Here is a 19198-nt window from a genome sequence, read left to right as displayed (position 1 = left end):
ACAACTACCCTTAAGAATCCCAAAATGAAATTAAATAGGACATTTCCAGCAAATACATACACTGTTCTTTTGTCTTGTCGGAGTAGTTTAGAAGAAAATTCACTCAGAATATCAAGAAATGCCAAATTTAAAGGTGGATGGCTCTCCCCTTGTGGATTAGGTTCTTTAAAAGCAAATTCTATACCATCTCTGCAAAGAAAAGAAAAATAATTGAAATAAATATTTGAGGGACTATTATAAGTCAGTAACTTAGGAAATTTCACTTGCTACTTTCTTTGCCATGCTTTTAATTTGAGGAATAGAAAATAACGAGGCTTTAAGTGTGAGAATGAGCAAATACATTGACATTTTATGTCACTGTTACTTTCTTTAGAACCACACACACACATACACACACACACACACACACCACTTAGCTTTCAGTTTGAACATGGTCTGCTGTATCTGCATTCTTTAATCGGCACTTTTTTCCACAGAAAATAACATAAATTCTCTCACATAACAATCAACATATTATCTATATTTTTCAAGAAATAAAGGAGACCTACTCTAACATATATAACTAACTATAAAAAATAATTAATAAATATTTGTAATGAACAATTCAAGAGTAAAATTTAAAATTAAACTCCAAAACCCATTTTAACTATATTTATGTGATGATAAATACCTCTATTCCTCAATATAAGAACCCAACATTGTAACTATCAAAAATGTAACTGAGTTAAAAACAATCCAGATGGAATCAAGGAGGAAAGAAGGAAGGCTATTACATTAAAAAAAAGATATCATTTCTGAAAATACTATATAGGTAGTCCTTAAATATTATGTAAAATTACCATCTAATAGATTAACAGGCATAAAAAGAAACTTGAGTTTTAGAACAAAGTGAAAGGAGAGAGTTAATTAGAGTTGAGGGAGGAAGCCACGTGTGGTGGTTCATGCCTGCAATACCAGTGCTCTGGGTGGCCTAGAGCACTGAGCCCAGAGGTTCAAGACCAGCCTGGTCAACATGGTGAGACCCTGTCTCTACAATAATAATGATAATAATAATTGATAGAGTATAGGCAAAACTTAAACAAGAGCAGCAAATTTTTTTCAGAGAGACATTTAACACTTTTATAATTAAATGAGCAAGATGAAGGAGAGTCCAAGACTCTAAAAGCAAGGTTCTTTAACTCACAGGTAACAGACAAAGGGTTTTAATAAGCAAACGTTGGTTATGTTAAAGGTCTAAAATGTACCCATACTTTATAAGTGCAATTGATCACTAAATTACATGCCCAGTATAAAATGACTTCCAATTTTGATAAGCAGAACAAAATATGCAGATAGAAAGATGTGGATCAAAACATGGAAAAGGGTCACTACAAAATGGAGTACAAAACCAAAGAAAAAACATGAGACAAAGGAATCAAACCTCAAAGATTTCTCTGTCTAACAATGAGATCATGACAAAAGTTGATTAAAAAAAAAAAAGGCTGTGCAATGCTTGATGATTTTAGGCTGCTTTGATTCGCATAAACTTTGTATGGTTTAAATTTAAACAAAGGCTTATAAACGCAATTTTAATCCCAACTCTTTAGTTGTTGTTGTCGTTTTTGAGTCAGAGTCTCACTCTGTCAACCCAGGCTGGAGGGCGATGGCACAATCTCGGCTCACTGCAACTTCTCCCTCCCAGGTTCAAGCCATTCTCATACCTGAGTAGCTAGGACTAGAGGTGCATGCCACCACTCCCAGCTAATTTTTGTATTTTTAGTAGAGACGGGGTTTCACCACGTTGGCCAGGCTGTTTTCAAACTCCTAGCCTCAAGTGATCCACCTGCCTCATCCTCACAAAGTGCTGGGATTACAAGTATGAGCACCAGGCCCAGCCCCAACTCATTTGTTAATTGAGATAGCACTATAACTGGTTCTTTAAAATTAAGAAAGGAGATAGGGTACAGATTTATAAGCTAATAATAAAGCATAAATTTAATTTAGTTATTCCAAATGAAAGGGCTAAATACAAAAAAAAAAGTTTCATGACTAAAAATCATGAGAGCTGAATAAAATATCTGGAGATTACTTGTGTAGCATGGCAATGGCTTCTCTTGTTTTCAACTGATCAAGTCCAAAAGTTAAAGCAAAACGTCGAGCAAGTTCTTTTATGCCACTAAATGTAGAGGATGATCTATCAAAATTATAGCCATTTTCCTGTATCATTTCATTGAAAAGCTGTTTGGGGGAAAGAAAGAAAGCATGTTAAAGTTCTTAATACTTGGAGATTAACATCTTTTAAAATATTACATTTTCATTTAAAATATAGGTGTTGAATACATGAGGCACTGTATTCTATGGCGAAACATTAAAACATGATACAAATGACCAAACTTGCAGTACTTCATATATTTAAACTGGAAGTTGCTATTAACATTAGAAGAAACCCTTTAGGTTAGTTTTAGCAGAATGCTATTCTGCTGGTATTAATTGGATATTAACATAGCATATAAAAATATAAAGAAAAAGAAAACCCAGAAAATTATTAGGCAACCATGCTCTGTTATTTACACTGAAGTGGTGAATCTTCACATCAAGAACTCTCAGCATGAAATAGTGAAAGCTTAAGAATTTTAATCTTCTTTAACAAAGCAATTCTAATTACAGAACTTTATCCAAAAGAATATTTATCCATAATACTATCTACAAAAAATGTTTTAGTGCTATTTATAATGGCAGAAATTGTTTAAAAAAAAAAACACCTCAGCATAAACAAGGAAACTTTGGTTACATTGGGGTCTAATCTATAAAATGGAATGTTATATAGTTGTCAAAATGGATATGCTAATTATCCTGCTTTGATAACTGTACATTGTATCAAAACATCACTATGTATACCCCATAAATATGTACAATTATGTGTCAACCTTTTAAAATAAGGAAGACTTCTGAGTCCCAGAGAAAATGAAATCCATAGGTTGAGAAGATATCTACACTCTCATGCTGATTCCAGCATCATTCATAATAGCCAAGATGTGGAATCAAACTTAATGTCCATGAATGGATAAAGAAATAATATTCCATTCCATTACACACACAGACAATGGAATATTATTCAGGCTTTAAAAAAGAAGGAAATCCTGTAATTCGTGAAAACAAAGATGAACCTGGAAAACATTATATGACGTGAAATAAGGAAGGCACACAAAGACAACTACTATGTGATCTTACTTGTGTATGGACTCTAAAAAGTGGAACTCATAGAAGCAGAGAATAGAATGGTGGCTGCCAGGGACTGGGGGTTGGGGGAGGCTAAGAAGTTGGTCAAAGGGAACAATGTTCCAGTAGGACAGGATAAGTAATTTCTGAAGATCTATCATATAGCATGGTGACTATAGTTAAGAATAATGTACCGTACTGTTTATCTAAAAACTGCTAGGACAGTTAGTCTTAAATGTTCTTACCCTAAGTATGTGATGTAATGTTTATGTTAATTAGCTAAATTTAATCATTTCACAATACATACATATCAAAACATCATGCTGTATACTGTTTAGTATACAGAATTCTTACTTTTCAATTATACCTTCACAAAAATCTAGGAGTAAAATAAATGAACCTCTCCTGCTCCAAAAAAAAAGATGCTGAGGAAGTTATTTATTGGCATAAATGTGTTCAGCATTTATTAATATTAAAATGCAGCCTTACAAAATGGAATGCACAATTTAATTTTTGTTAAAAAATCAGGTTTCATGTAGGCATAAAAAAGAGTAACAAGGCCATTAAAAAATAAAAAGGTTATTGTGAAGTGAAAACATTAAGGATCATTTGCATTTGTTCCATTTTTTTCCTAAACTTTTATAGCAGCTATTACTTTATAGCAAAAGTTATTTAAATGCCATCTCTTCAATCTTTTAAACTTTATTATTTTTCTTTCTTCATTCTTCTATAGAGATGGGCTCTTGCTATGTTGCCCAGGCTAGCCTCCAACTCCTGGGCTCAAGCAATTCCCTACCTTGGCCTCTCAAAAGTGCTGGGATTACAGCCATCATCCACTGCGCCCATCCTACATTTTATTAATGCTAACAGAGAAAATTCAAATTCTCAAATAAAATTAACTTTCATATCCATGTTTCTTAAAATTAAGAAACTTGATTAAGCTGGAATGGGATGGGTTATGTTTTACATACAAATTTTGTCTCAAAAGACAAAAGTATACTAAGTGAATAATTTTACCTAATTAAACTGCCTTACCACTGTCAAAATGAAAACTATTGGGTTATTTTTGTTGGTGTGTTTGTTTTGAAACTGAGTCTCACTCTGTCGCCTAGGCTGGAGTACAGTGGCACAATCTTAGCTCACTGCAACCTCCACCTCCCAGGTTCAAGCAATTCTCGTGCCTTAGCCTCCTGAATGGCTGGGATTACAGGTGCACACCACTGTGCCCAGCTAATTTTTGTATTTTTAGTAGAGACAGGGTTTCACCATGTTCACCAGGCTCGTCTTGAATTCTTGACCTCAGGTGATCCCCCCACCTTGGCCTCCTCCCAAAGTGCTGGGATTACAGGCATGAACCACCTCGCCCGGCCAAAACTATTGTTTTAGTTATAAAATTAATATACACTCACAAAAATAAGTTTGGAAATATACAGAGAAAAAAGCAGAAATCAACATGAAATCTACCAAAGTAAGTTAACCACTGTTGTGATTATGAAGCTCTTTATACTTTAATGAATATAGACCTACACTAATTTTAAGTGCTGTACAACAGTCTGGCAGAAATGTACTATACAGTAAATTTACCGAATATAGACTTATAGATTATGTCTGACTTCCTATAAACAATGTTGCAATATACAACTTTAACAACTTTTGTGAACTTGTGCTTTTATCACCTTGGATAAAAGAGTAGATTTAAAAAGTAGAATTCCTGCATAAAATGGCATACACATTATAAACTTTTACATAAATTTCCAAATTGCCTACCATATCTATTATTTCCTTCACACCTTAGACAGCTACAGGTTTTGCCAATCTTGACAGTTTGAAAGCAAAAAAAAAAAAAAAACAAAAAAAAAAATCTCCCTTGTAGTGTCTTTATTTCTACTTTTATCAATTGTCTATTACACCCTTTGCCCAATGCTACCTTATTTTGCTATCAGCTATTAATTGTGTTAGCTAACGTTGGTACTCTTAATGCTTACCTGTTGTAGACTGAGAATAAGGGTCTTAGCACACTGAATTTTGTCAATCTGCCTTGTTTTACTCATTGTTTCTTTGATGATATCTCCATAGTCATTATAATACTGAAAAGAAGTTTGTACAAATTAGAGCTTTATCTCTTAAAACTACTGGACAATAAGACTAATTTTAGGTTAGTCATGTAAACACGTCACAACGAATTTGGCCAAAATTATGGCCTCAAAGCCAGGAAAGAATGTTACTGAAACCTAAAGATCATTTCTAAGCATACAATCTCTGACTTCAGTAAAATCATACATACAGAAAAAACAGTTAAGATCTAATCAAATTAAGCTCCAGACTTGGTTTAAAATAAAAAAGATATATTGGCTAAAACAACAATTAGGTTATGCAGATTTTCGGAAGTAACGCAAAATATACAAACAAAATTCTCTTTGTAAAACAATGAATATAATCTCAGTTACTCTTATAACTAATTCATTGATATTGGGTATATAGACCATGAGAAGTTTAAAACTTTATTTGGCTTATAGAATCTAACAGCCTGTAAACAACTTTTAAAAGAAAAGTTGTTGTACATGACATTTACATTACATATTGCACATGAATTTTTTTCCTAATTTAAGATCATGTTTCAAATACATACAACAATTACTAGAGACAACAGAATAACCATGTCCCTATGACTATAGAATACCTAAGTCTAAAACTTTAAAATGTGTTGAAGAACTTCATGAACAACCTAAACAAATCATTTAAGTTCCAAAATAATTTTCAATGACATTAGAGTTCAAGTAGCAAAATATTCCAAGGAGGATTAACTAGGTTTTAATAAATTTATTACATATTTTATTTCTTGATAGCAAAGGCTTTAAAAAGTTTACATTTATAATTAGATTTTACTTGAGGAAGGATTTTTAAAGATATCTTACCAAATTTAGTCACATTCTGTTAGTATAAACATTTTTTATTATTACTTTAAACCTACAAAACCTCACATACAGTTATAAAAATTATGAATAACCTATGGTGAATGAAGTCAGACTTTGAGAACCAAAGGGAACCTTAACAATTACAATGAAATAGATAAAGAAACTCAGGACGCAAAATGTTTTGAGTTATTAAAGGTCGCAAGATGCGTGGTAACCAAGCCAAAACTACCACCCAGGTCTTCTGACTCCTGAAACTCTTTTCAATGCTACATCAGGCAGAGGAGGAATGCCATCCTATTATCTTAAACCGAATCATAAATACTATTTCTAATACTGACAAATTAAGAGAGGCCATCTCCGATATTCCAAATGCAAATGAACACAATAAACCCAAAATGTCCATTAACTGGAGTAGAGGTATAAGGAAATGTTACTGAAAATATTAAATATTTGAAAATACAACTCTTTTATACTAGAATTGTAATTTACCACTTAATTTAATGGCAACCATGCATAAAAACCAGTGTTGCATTTTAAAACTATCTTGCTGTCCATTTTTCAACTTTACCTTCATATATTGTTTGAAGATATCTGCAGCTGTATTCATTTCCACCACAGTATATACAATTAACTTACAAAATGCTGCAAGTAAATTTCTTCTCTTGTGCAGAGCTTCAATTTTACTGGCTTCATCCTCCTGCTGACCATCTGGAGAAAAAGTCCCAAACATTAAGTCATCTTGTATTTTACTTCAACCATGTATTTTTTTTAATTCTCATTATAAAATATGCTTTTATATGTAAGAGAATTTGAAAATGTAAAAACAGTAAAATTAAAATTATTCATAATTTATTCCAATAGACCAAATTTTTGTAATATCAAATAATGATCAGAACAAATGGAATTGAATCACTTCATCTGTTCGTATTCCATGTTCGCCGAGTGAAGTCACGTTAAACTTGCCTAACATTAGTCTACTTCCCTAGCAGCATAGTTTGTCAACAAAATCTGCATATTCAATATCTGTTAGTTCAGGATCCTACTTTCCTGAACACCACCAACCTCAGAATTTCTCCTATCGCTTCCAAGGATGATCCCACCTTACCTCAAACCCCAAAATCTGGCTATAACAGTCCTCCTTTGTACATATTAAATATATTCAGCTAGACAGGTCCCAGGAATCATTCTGTCTTTTTAAGCTAATCTTGCATATTACTACTCTGATCCATCATGTGAAATCTTGACATTTAATTCTCAAGAAGACAAACATTTCCAAATCTGTAGTCAGGGAAGCTCCATTGCAGCCTCCAAGTAATGCCAAAGAATTGTTTTTACTTATTGAATACTGTAAATAAAACTGTGATGAAGCCTTTTATATTAAAAAAAAAAGCTATGTAAAAATTTTTTTCCTCTGAACAGATTTTACAAATGAAATGACTTGTAAAAAACCACTATCTCAAGTTAAACAAAGTTAAAATTGTTTATGTTTATTCACCATTTATAATTCATCTGGTGAACAGTCTAAGCATAGCCTATCAGCTCCAATATAAGGTTCCCAATATCAAAAACTATTTTATGTTTAGTAAGAATGTTCTTTTAATTAATTAATTTTTCATCCTGTCTCTGGTAATCTTTGATAACTTCTAGTAAACTAAAATCAAATTTTAAGAATAAGAATTTAAGACAGACCATCAGAAAAAGTTATGTCCCAAGATACAACACTATTTGCTTAGAAACCTAAGACATATCATTACACAATATATAAAGTGACCTTTTCTTAATAACTGTCACTATAATGAACAATTTATACATAACATTGTTTTCAATGGCAGACACTTTCCCTCTAAAGACTAAACTATCCTATGATATTAAGAGTTTTAAGCCCTGATTTTTATTTTTCTCCAATAACTGCTTGTCAAGAATTAGCCAACTTTTTCTCTTGTGGGTATTAAGGAATGCAGAGAAGTGCCTAACACACTGGGCCTTTCACAAGTGTCAACTTACCATTATTATTATATATTGTCAATGAAATGCCTCTAGAAGCATTCCCTATTTTACTCTCCCTTTCTAACCTGATGTGGGCTAACAAATCCAATATCCAAGAGTCTATAATACCAGGCATTAGGTGAGGATGAGTAACAATGGAAACTATCACATGCTGCTGGAAAGAGGGTAAAACAATACAACCACTTTGGCAACATATAATCAAGTTTAAGATGCACACACACTGTATAATCTAGCAATTCCACTCATGTATATGCTAGAAAAGCAACTGCATATGGGAAATATTTGTTGTAACATTATTTTAATTGAGGGAAAAACAGAAATAACCTAAATGTCTAAAAATAAGAAAATGGATAAACTGGTTAACTTGTATCATAATACTCAGCAGTTAGAATGAGTGAATTGTAACCATATGTCGACATTTTGAAAAGTGTCAAGAATGTAAATTCAAAAAATAAAATTGCACAGGGTGCAGTGGTGTGTGCCTATAATCCCAGATACTCAGGAGACTGAGGCAGGAGTACTGCTTGAGCCCAGGAGTTTAAGGCCAGCCAGGGCAATATAGCAAGATCTCATTTCGTATTTTAAAAAGAAGAAAATAAAATTGCAAAAGGTTCAACATAATACCATTTACAAGGAAGTTAGCAAGGAAAAATGAACTATGTATTGTTAACACATACAAATTCTTAGTAAAATAAAATTAAAATGCAAAGGTGTGACAAACAACAAAATTGGGGTACCAGTTATCTCTAGAGGAAAGGGGAGGATAACGGGATAAGGGAAGAATACAAACGAGGGCTTCTACTGTAACTGTGCTTTTATTTCTTTAAAAAAAAACCTAAAACAAATAAAGCTAAATTTGACAAAGCCTGCTGGAATGGCTATGTACAAATTTGTTATATTTTACACTCTTCCATTGAACTAGAATGCACTTCATTTTAAAAGTGAAAATAGTGCTGGGAACAGTAGCTCACATCTGTTATCTCAGCACCTTGAGAGGTCAAGATGAGAGGATTGCTTAAGCCCAGGAGTTCAAAACCAGCTTGCACAACATAGCGAGACCTCATCTCTACCAAAAAATTCAAATAAATTAGCCACACGGAGTGACACATACTTGAGTCCCACCTACTCCAGAGGCTGAGGTGGGAGAATCATTTGTACCTGGGAGATCTAGGCTAAAATGAGCTATATGGAGTCCACAACACTGCACTCCAGCCTGGGTGACACAGTGAGACTCTGACACACACACACACACACACACACACACACACACACACACACACACAGTCCAAGGAGATAAGATGCTGTGGGTAATTCTAGGAAGCTCCTAGAAAATTCAAGAGTTTTGGCAAGCTTACTCTAATTCAATTTCCCATGGACTAAATGAAGCTGAGGCACCCCCAAATTAACAAAGGGGTTATGTACCAAAACTTATTTTGAATCAGGTTTTAGAATGCAACTGTGCTTTCTCATGGGAGCTTTAGAGGTCTAAAAATGAAGTTTTGTAAAGTCCTATTCATTTTTTGGATTAATTTCAGATGTTAGCCTCTCGAAAGATGCTTTAATACCTGCAGATCGGTGATAATTTACTCTACATGCCCACAACACTTTGTACATGCCTCCATTACTTATTAAAAATTGCACTATAGGCCAGGCATTGGTGGCTCACGCCTGTAATCCCAGTACTTTGGGAGGCCGAGGCAGGTGGATCACCTAAGGTCAGGAGTTTGAGACCAGCCTGGCCAACATGGTAAAACCCTGCCTCTACTTAAACAGGAAAAAAAAAGAAAAATTAGCCAGGTGTGGTGGTGGGCGCCTGTAATCCCAGTACTGGGGAGGCTAAGGCAGGAGAATCGCTTGAACCTGGGAGGCAAAGGCAGGAGAATCGCTTGAACCTGGGAGGCAGAGGTTGCAGTGAGCTAAGACTGCCACTGCACTCCAGCCTGGGTAGCAGAGTAAGACCCTGTATCCAAAAAAAAAAAAAAAAAAAACTGCACTATACTTACTTGGTTCTTTTCAACCTGAATTTAATTCTTGAAGGATGAGACCTTGTGTCATCTTTTCATATCCATACCATTCTAGTAAACTGCCTGACTGACCAATAAATGTTTGTTAAATCAGTGTTAGGAATAAAAGCATAACTAAGCCAATAGCTTTGAGTGACACACAAAAAACTGAAAGTATATAACTTCACAACATGGATTCTGACGACTATTCTGGCTACTCTGGGTTTCTGATTTGTGTTCAGGGTTGTTAGTATATGAGCACAAAGCTCTTTATTCCTAAAAATAACCTACAGGCCATGTACAGACTTATATGTTTATTTACATCATGACACAGAGTGATACATCAGTATGGACATATACATGTTGACGGTCTATTTTCCGTTAAGTATAGCTTCACACTTTGGAAGGCGAGGCAGGAGGATCACTTGAGGCCAGGAGTTCAAGACCAGCCTTGGCAACATGTCAAGACCTCATGTCTACAAAAAATTAGCCAAAAGCGGTGGCGTACCACCTGTAGTCCTAGCTACTCAGGAGGCTAAGGTTGGAGGATTGCTTTGGTCAGGGGGTTTGAGGGTGCAGTGAGCTATGATTATGCTACTTGTACTCTAGGCTGGGCAACAGAGTGAGACCCTGTTTCTAAAAACTAAAAATAAAACAAAAATATACCTTCAAACTAAAAATAAACCCAGAAAAAAGCAACCAAATATCACTTGTTTTCCATGACCTCATGCTCAAGTAAGGCAATTAGGGTGTGCAGACAATTAGAGTATAAAGAATAATTTACTAGGTGAGGCTGGTTTGCTTTTCTCGTGAATATTCTGTACCACCCCAGACTTTTACAGAGCAGTTTCAAACATTTTTCTAACATTCAGAAATCACATTAATACTCCCAAAACAAAACAAAAAAAAAAACCTATCATATACAAGTACACAACAAAAGGTCACTTAAATACTTTATTCTTCTCAAATTATCTGAATATTGGTATTACCAATGAATAAGGGCAAGAGGGAGTAAATTTTATTGAGTACCTACTATATGTCCAGGCACTGTACTAGTCATTTGGCTCAATTTTTAACAGTCTTATGAGGTAGTTAGAAAAAAGAAATCAGGCTCAGGGATAGTGAGAAGCAGAGACCTGACTTAAAAGCCTATCCTCTCCAACATCGCATTTTCTTTACAAGAATACAAAAAATGAACATAGATGTACTGGAATATATACCTGTGGTTCACATTTTTAAGGATAAAATATACTGGTGCACAGCAATGTACATCATTGTTACTTGAGTTTGAGTTTATGATGGACACACAGATTTAATAAAAAGATGGCAATAAAATTACCTGCACTATTATTATCATCATCCTGTTCAATGAAGACATGATCCAAAATAAAGCTGAGCAACTCAGACTGCAATGAAGAATCAGGGGTATAAACTAATGGCTCTAACATGTCACGCCCTCCTGACATAATCTGATGGCTGAAGATCATCAAAATATCACACAGAATAGTGAAGGCCTATTTAAAAAAAAAAAAAAGAGGAAAGCATGCTATAATTCAAGGTTTCTCACTAACTGCCACAAATAATTTACTTATTTAACACAGAAACAGAATCCAATTCTCTATATTTAAAAATCTTTAAGAGAAATCAATGTTTAGCATTTTCCTAAGATTCTAAAGCTGAGAAGTATAATTTCTGTAACAATAACTGCTTATATTTGTATAATGCTTTACTAACTGCAAAGTAATTTCACCTTTTTTTAATTTTCAGCAACATTAAGTGACTTGACAATATGCTACACACTGCCAAAACCTGCAGGGTCAGAACTCAAACTTAGGTTTTCTAACACCAAATCCCCTACTTTGCACTATATTGCAATGCCCCAAGGTATTCATCCTCAAATATGAAATAATATATAAACCACTCTTCATTTTACAGGAGAAAAAAACATTAAAGAAGTATTAGAATAGAGATCATAAAATCTATGGTGCTTATTAAGCACTCTCATTGTTCACACGTGTACTGATTAAGTAAGAGAAAACATAACCAGATATGGGGCTGCTTGCTATTTATCAGGTAAAACTGAATGTATTATAATAAACATAAGGCTGAAGTTGTATCTTAAGGAGCTTAATAAAAACTCTGTCCTGAGTTTTAAATGGAGTCACAGACCAGTTAATTATTTGCTGGTAAGGGGTAATGAAAACAATTTTAGGGTTAAAGTAAATTAGAAAAATACATTTAAAGGAAGACCATTCCTGGAAAGACAATATAATACAGAGCACAAAGCAGATCTTATTAACAGTTTTTCCATTTTGGAACTAACCATATTTACTTTTTCTCTTTACGTTTTTACTCCTTCCTTCCGTCTCTTCTATATTACTACTATAACAGTAATTTATACCTATTAGCATATTTCAGTTTACAAAAACTTGTAATATAAAGAGTAAGGATATAAATTATTAAGTATGATGATATTTACTAATTAGCTAAACTGGGAAAGCAAGTGAGCTGGCCAGGACATACTCTGGGAAGCTGCTGGGAAGACTGGGCAAACAAGCTATTTAATTACCAAATAATTAATCTCTATGACCTGAACAAGGGATTATATAAGAGGTTACATAGGATAACCCACAAGGATTATGTGCTAATGCTATAAAAATAGGGAATATTATGTTGAATATCTTGGGTGTCACATGCAAATATAAAGTAATATTTCATGCATGAGGTTTGGATCTGTGCATGTCATTAAAATCCTATTCCAAAAATTTATATGTAAACTCAATTTAATATCATCAGCAATCTTGTTCCTTTCATCTGAATTATAGAGATGAAAATTAAAGTACCACACCCTTTATTGCTATAGCTCAAAACTACACATGTAAAATTGGAGAGAATTCAGCCATGTAATAGTATGGCAATATATTTCATATTTTGGGGGAAAAAAAGGCAAAACTCAATAAGTGCATCTTGCCCATTGAATACCTTCTAATTCATGTGTGACTAAGCATATATATATGGTAGGGACAAGAGAAAGCTAGAAAGAAGGAAAAAAGAGGCTAACAGCTGGGTACTGAATGAACATTTTAAAATACAAAAATCCAAATATGTTTTATTAAAATTAGCTTTGGTATTTTAAAATTAAATAAAGACAAGTGCCAAACAAAAGGGTTGGTATATTTGAATAACACTGACCTAAAATAAATATACCTAACATACCACAGCGTCCAAAAATGAGAGTCAGGTTGACTATTGGGATTTTACCTCAAGAAACAAAGGTTAAGCTGTATGAAATGGTTGTAAACTTTGAAATCACTATAATTATTTTGATTATACCACATTAATAGTCCTAATGAAATGCTTGCAAAAACATCTTCCCATAAAATCATTTTAAAAGCATGTTTCCAATGAAGCTTAATCCTCTCAGTTAGGGAATTAGAACTGAACATGATGTTTGTTCTAGGATCAAACCAGTAACCGTCTATTTCCAGAATTGAAAAGGTTGGAAGTAATGGAAGCATGAAGGCATATGGTTGGGAAGGTAACACAGGGAAGACAGGAAAATGATTATAAATATTTATTTCAGACAAGGCCCACAGAAGATCAAGATGGGCGAGAATGCCAACATCTGATATTCTCAGAGATAACAAAACCTTATGGACTTTTCCACCCTGTAGCAAACTTGGTATATTAGTTGCCTTCAGAAATGACTTTTGCGATTTCATACACCTATAATTTATATGAAGAAGTGTGTTTACCATATGTCATAAAGAAACAACAACATAAAATAACTATAAGGGTAATCTATAATGTAATTATAAACTCCATATGAAATTAATCAAATTTATTATGCACTAGTCCAGTATATTAACCTATTTTTTTAGTATGGCATACATAGGCAGATAAAAGATATTTATGCTTTGCTCAACTTTAGTATTATTTAAACTTTCTACATTAGTTCAGATGTTATAAAGGTTGCTTACAAAAAGATTATCATCTATAGTAATTACTAACCTGTTCCTTAACAGTAGTATTCACGTTGGTCAGGTAATGTTGACATATCTGACAAAATACTCTCATTTGTTTCTTTAAACGCAGCAAGTCCTCCTTGAAAAAATTTAACATGAACTTTTAAAAAATATTGTATAAATAATTTAGTATTTCTTTAAAATGTTTTCAATTACATAAAACATTATCATATATATAGCTTTATTAACTCTACTTGTACATTTGATTTAAATTTCTTCTTTATAAAACAAACAAAAACAAAACAAGACAATTTGTCTTATAAATCTTAAAATACAAGGGCTGGACACAGTGGCTCACACCTGTAATCCCAGAACTTTGGGAGGCTGAGGCGGGCAGATCACGAAGTCAAGAGATGAAGACCATGGTGAAACCCCGTCTCTACTAAAAAAATACAAAAATTAGCTGGGCGTGGTGGTGCGCACCTGTGGTCCCAGCTACTCGGGAGGCTGAGGCAGGAGAATTGCTTGAACCCGGGAGGCGGAGGTTGCAGTGAGCCGAGATCGCGCCACTGCACTCCAGCCTGGCGCCTGGCAACAGAGCAAGACTGTCTCAGAAAAAAAAAAAAGAATGAGGTATATTAATAGATAATATCCTAAGACTTTAGTAATATTAAGAGGATGAGAAAACTTATATAATCGATATGGCAATCTTTAATAAAGCCATTAGCACAGTATGCTAATAAAGGTTTATGCTCTATGCTCACATCACTTGAAGGGTGGTCAACCCATAAATGGAAGAAAATAATAAAAAAGAAACAGCATCTTCCATTTCTTGTTAGAAGGATACTGGCTGTACTTTATAAAAACTCAGAATGGAAAACATCTATTTTGTGGTATTACTTGAAATGTTAAAAAGTCTCTAACTTTTGAATTTTCTTCTTTTTTGAGATGGAGTCTTGTTCTGTCGCCCACGCTGAAGTGCAGTGGCATGGTTTTGGCTCATTGCAACCTCTACCTGCCAGGTTCAGGCAATAATTCTTCTGCCTCAACATCCTAAGTAGCTGAGATTACAGGTGCACGCCACCACACCCAGCTGACTTTTGTATTTTCAGTGGAGACAAGGTTTCACCATGTTGGCCAGGCTGGTCTCGAACTCCTAACCTCAGGTGAGCAGCCCTCCTCAGCCTCCCAAAGTGCTGGAATTACAGGCGTCAGTCACTCACTACGCCTGGCGTACCATAAATAATGTTCTATTCACCCCTTTCCTCTACTAAAAATACTGCCCTTTTTTTTTCCAGTTTTTTAGCTTTCAACATAGATGAGCAGCATATATGCTAATATAGTCACTGTTCCTACTATAAGTTTAACATTTACTTAAATAAACTTTTTCCTAAGTGTTTGATAAAAAATACACAATGGGCGGGGCACAGTGGCTCATGCTTGTAATTCCAGCACTTTGGAAGGTCAAAGTGGGCAGATCAGTTGAGGCCAGGAGTTCAAGATACACCTGGCCAACATGGTGAAACCTATCTCTACTAAAAATGCAAAAATTAGTGGGTGTGGAGGTGCATGACTGTAGTCCCAGCTACTCAGGGGGCTGAGGCACAAGCAATGCTTGAACCCAGGAGTCAGAAGTTTCACTGAACCGAATGGTGCAGTCTCAGTTCAGTGAAACTTCTGACACACTCCAGCCTGGATGGCAGAGCAAGACTCTGCCTCAAAAGGAAAAAAAAAAAGTGTATAATGTTAACAACACTATACTGATTTTTCAAGAGGAAAAATCCATTTATAGATGTTAACAGCATCTTAAAAGCCCAGAGAAATTCTACACATTTAACATTAATCTGTGGATTTAGGCAACACAAACTTATCATCGAGAGGATTCCTTTTTGAAGAAAATGTCTACAAACAACAAATTGCAAAACTCTCAGAAACTGCTGCATATTTCTAAAAATGAGCCCAAACAATATTTAAGGCAATATCCAGTACTACAAGTACAATGTTTAAGCTTCCAATTTACAAATGGAAAAGGCAGTCCTGTTTAGTTCAATTACTAAACACACTAAGGATTACCATTATGGGTAAAGCTTTAAAAGCTCTATATGTACTATTAGCTGGCACTGGGACATCATATATTCAATCAGAAAATGATTGATCATGAATTTAAAATATCACTAGAGAGATCCTAAATATGAATAAGGTGATTCCAAAACAATACCAGGGCATAAGAAGATCTAGAGGCAGTTAGTTTATTATCTTCAATTTATGTAATCTAATACTTATATCTGTTTCAAAGGCTCTTGGTCACCAACTTTGAGAATACAGAAAACCACAGATTATGCCACCTTCAAATGCGAACAATTTTTAATTAAAAATCATACCTTGAAACAAACCATATTAATGTCTTCCACTGAATATACATCAAACTACAAATAACAGTACATCAGACATAAGCAACATTTCACTGAAATAATGGATCTCATTAAATGTGTAAGTTTGCTGAAAACTGTTAATGACATTTAGTCACATAAAAACACTACTGAACTACCACAAACCTTTGTAGAGCTGCTTTCAGTTATCTTAGCAAGTTGCCAAAGGATTACATAGTGAGTACACTGCAGTGCGTGAATAACAATCTATAAAAAGAACCAAAAGGATATAGTTAAAATTTAAGTCACAAGACTTCACTTTTCAAAGTTAAATGTGCAACTAATAAATAAATAAAAACCTGCTCAGGCATGTCTCCATTTTCAATTCCAGTTTTCAAGAGTTTGTAATTACAAGCAAATAAATCCCACTTTGAAAGGTCATGGGCACTGTAAAAGAAAAAAAAAACCGTTAAGTTTTATTAAACAGCTAAGCCTAATGACAATTGTTTTGGACTTGAGTGTTAACAGATGCAGTAAATACAGTAAACTTAAAAATGCCCCTACGACAACAACAACAACGACGACAACAAATTAGCTTATAAATTAACATTATAACCCACAAAACATGCAAGTTCATTTCTACAGTTTTAAGAAAACAGAAACTTCAAAATTCAACTTACTTATGAAAAGCAGTAATCCTCTTCAATGTTGACAATACCTGATACGCATCATCTTCATCAGGTTCTTCACCCTATTAATATTAATTACACATTAAGAACCATTAAAGTGAAAAATTCTAGGCTATCAAAATGTTACTATTACCTTGAAAAATAAAGAATAACACAACAAAACCCGCAAATGAACTTGTCATTCAATACCTAGATCTGGCCAAATTTAAGGCAATATGACTAGGGTAATGAGTTAACATAAGTTTGTTATCATAGGAACAATATAACCAAGAGAAAAAATGAAAATAATATTCTTCTTTTTCTTCTAAGTAAACTTGACACAAGACTATAAAGGCACCTATTTTTTCACAGTAATAAATGCACTAGGACAATAAAATACTTAAATGACAAGAAGATCAGAAAGACAATACCTAAAGGACAAAAGCTAAGTACCTTAAACATATATCATCATAAAGATATATGACACTAATAACAAATAAATAGGGAAAAACCTCTGAATAATGACTATATATGCTGGTCCTATTTGGTTAGCAACATTTGTTAATATACTTTTCAACTTAAACTTAAGTTTTGAAAACTTTTACCAGTCTTACTCCAGGAAACAAAATTGCTTACACACTACTGACTCTACTGTGTTGAACTCTAGTTCTCTCAAAAAAGCACTTGTTTTTAAACTATAACTCTTCTACAAAGTAATTAAATTTAATTAACCATTGCTTGATTTTAAATTATTTTGTCCTAATCACAAATCATATTCAGCCAAGAGTAGACCCATTAAAATTTTTAACTGAGAATGTAATAATCGTACATCAACATATTTGCACAAACCTCAAATTAGTAAAACTTAATAAGCCAGGAATAATGATATATACTAAATAAAAGTTAAATGAGTCATTCATAAAACAAGAAAACTAGAAATTACAAAGTCCATATGATTTTACAGCATTAACAATAAAACTGATGTGGAAAAGGTTAATGGCATTAATTTCATAGTTATGAATTTTTATTTTATTCAAAAAAATTGAATGTAAATATATATTTCTGGATAAAATAACAATCACAATAAAAATACAAGTGTGTTTAAGTGCTATGCACTAAGCCTCTTTGGAAATACAAGAGAACAACACAGAACACTCCAAAAGTAGCAGTGGCTATAATAGTAATTTATTAAAGTTTTATAATGTCAAAAACCAGGCCAGGCACAGTGGCTCACCCCTGTAATTCCAGTACTTTGGGAGGATCACCTGGGGTCAGGAATTCAAGAACAGTCTGGCCAACATGGCAAAACCCTGTCTACTAAAAACACAAAAATTAGCCCGGTACAGTGGCACATGTCTACAGTCCCAGCTACCTGGGAGACTGAGGGAGGAGAATAGTTTGAACCTGAGAGGCAGAGGCTACAGTGAGCTGAGATGGCACCATTGCATTCCAGGCTGGACAACAGAGCAAGACTCCGTCTCAAACAAACAAACAAACATACATACATAATGTCCTTCCCTAACCTACACTGCCAAAACACTGAGAAATACTCTACTTTTTCAGGCTACTACTCTAAATCTAGCTCTCCTTTTCTGTTCCAATAACACCTATTTCTTAACAGCCCTGGCTCAATGAACACCAGATAACTGTCCAGATCATTTCTCAAAACAAAAAAAGATGTTAATTTTGCTTTCACCTTATCTAAGTCACAGATTCTCACCACTTTCCTATTTTGGTGGAGGAGTAGCGCAATGAGTCACAGAATAAAAAGCCAAAATAGACAAATGGGACCTAATGAAACTCCACAGCTTCTGCACGGCAAAAGAAACAGTCACTAGAGTGGATCGGCAACCAACAGAATGGGAAAAAATGTTTGCAGTGTACCCATCTGACAAAGGGCTGATATCCAGAATTTACAAAGAACTCAAACAGATTTACAGGAAAAAAACAAACAAGCCCATTCAAAAGTAGGCAAAGGATATGAACAGACACTTTACGAAAGAAGACATATATGAGGCCAACCATCATATGAAAAAATGCTCATCGTCACTGGTCATCAGAGAGATGCAAATC

General features: G+C 34.1%; 1 protein-coding gene across 25 annotated transcripts in view; it reads right to left on the bottom strand.

The window, feature by feature from the left end:
• Positions 1 to 19198, bottom strand: part of STAG2 (STAG2 cohesin complex component) — a 145049-nt gene that overhangs the window by 19080 nt on the left and 106771 nt on the right. For all 25 annotated transcript variants that reach the window (XM_035288956.3, XM_078362338.1, XM_078362340.1 and 22 more), the window contains 9 exons: positions 17138 to 17208; positions 16817 to 16904; positions 16644 to 16724; positions 14135 to 14227; positions 11463 to 11637; positions 6682 to 6821; positions 5184 to 5285; positions 2069 to 2217; positions 61 to 189 (listed from right to left, as the gene is read on the bottom strand). In XM_035288956.3, the coding sequence (XP_035144847.1) occupies positions 61 to 189; positions 2069 to 2217; positions 5184 to 5285; positions 6682 to 6821; positions 11463 to 11637; positions 14135 to 14227; positions 16644 to 16724; positions 16817 to 16904; positions 17138 to 17208 (1028 nt within the window). The remainder of the gene's footprint in view (positions 1 to 60; positions 190 to 2068; positions 2218 to 5183; positions 5286 to 6681; positions 6822 to 11462; positions 11638 to 14134; positions 14228 to 16643; positions 16725 to 16816; positions 16905 to 17137; positions 17209 to 19198) is intronic.

The sequence above is a fragment of the Callithrix jacchus genome, chromosome X (assembly GCF_049354715.1).
Source record: "Callithrix jacchus isolate 240 chromosome X, calJac240_pri, whole genome shotgun sequence".
Taxonomy (NCBI): Eukaryota; Metazoa; Chordata; class Mammalia; order Primates; family Cebidae; genus Callithrix; species Callithrix jacchus.
Note: the sequence above shows the minus strand (reverse complement) of the source record. Positions and strands in the feature narration are given on the sequence as shown.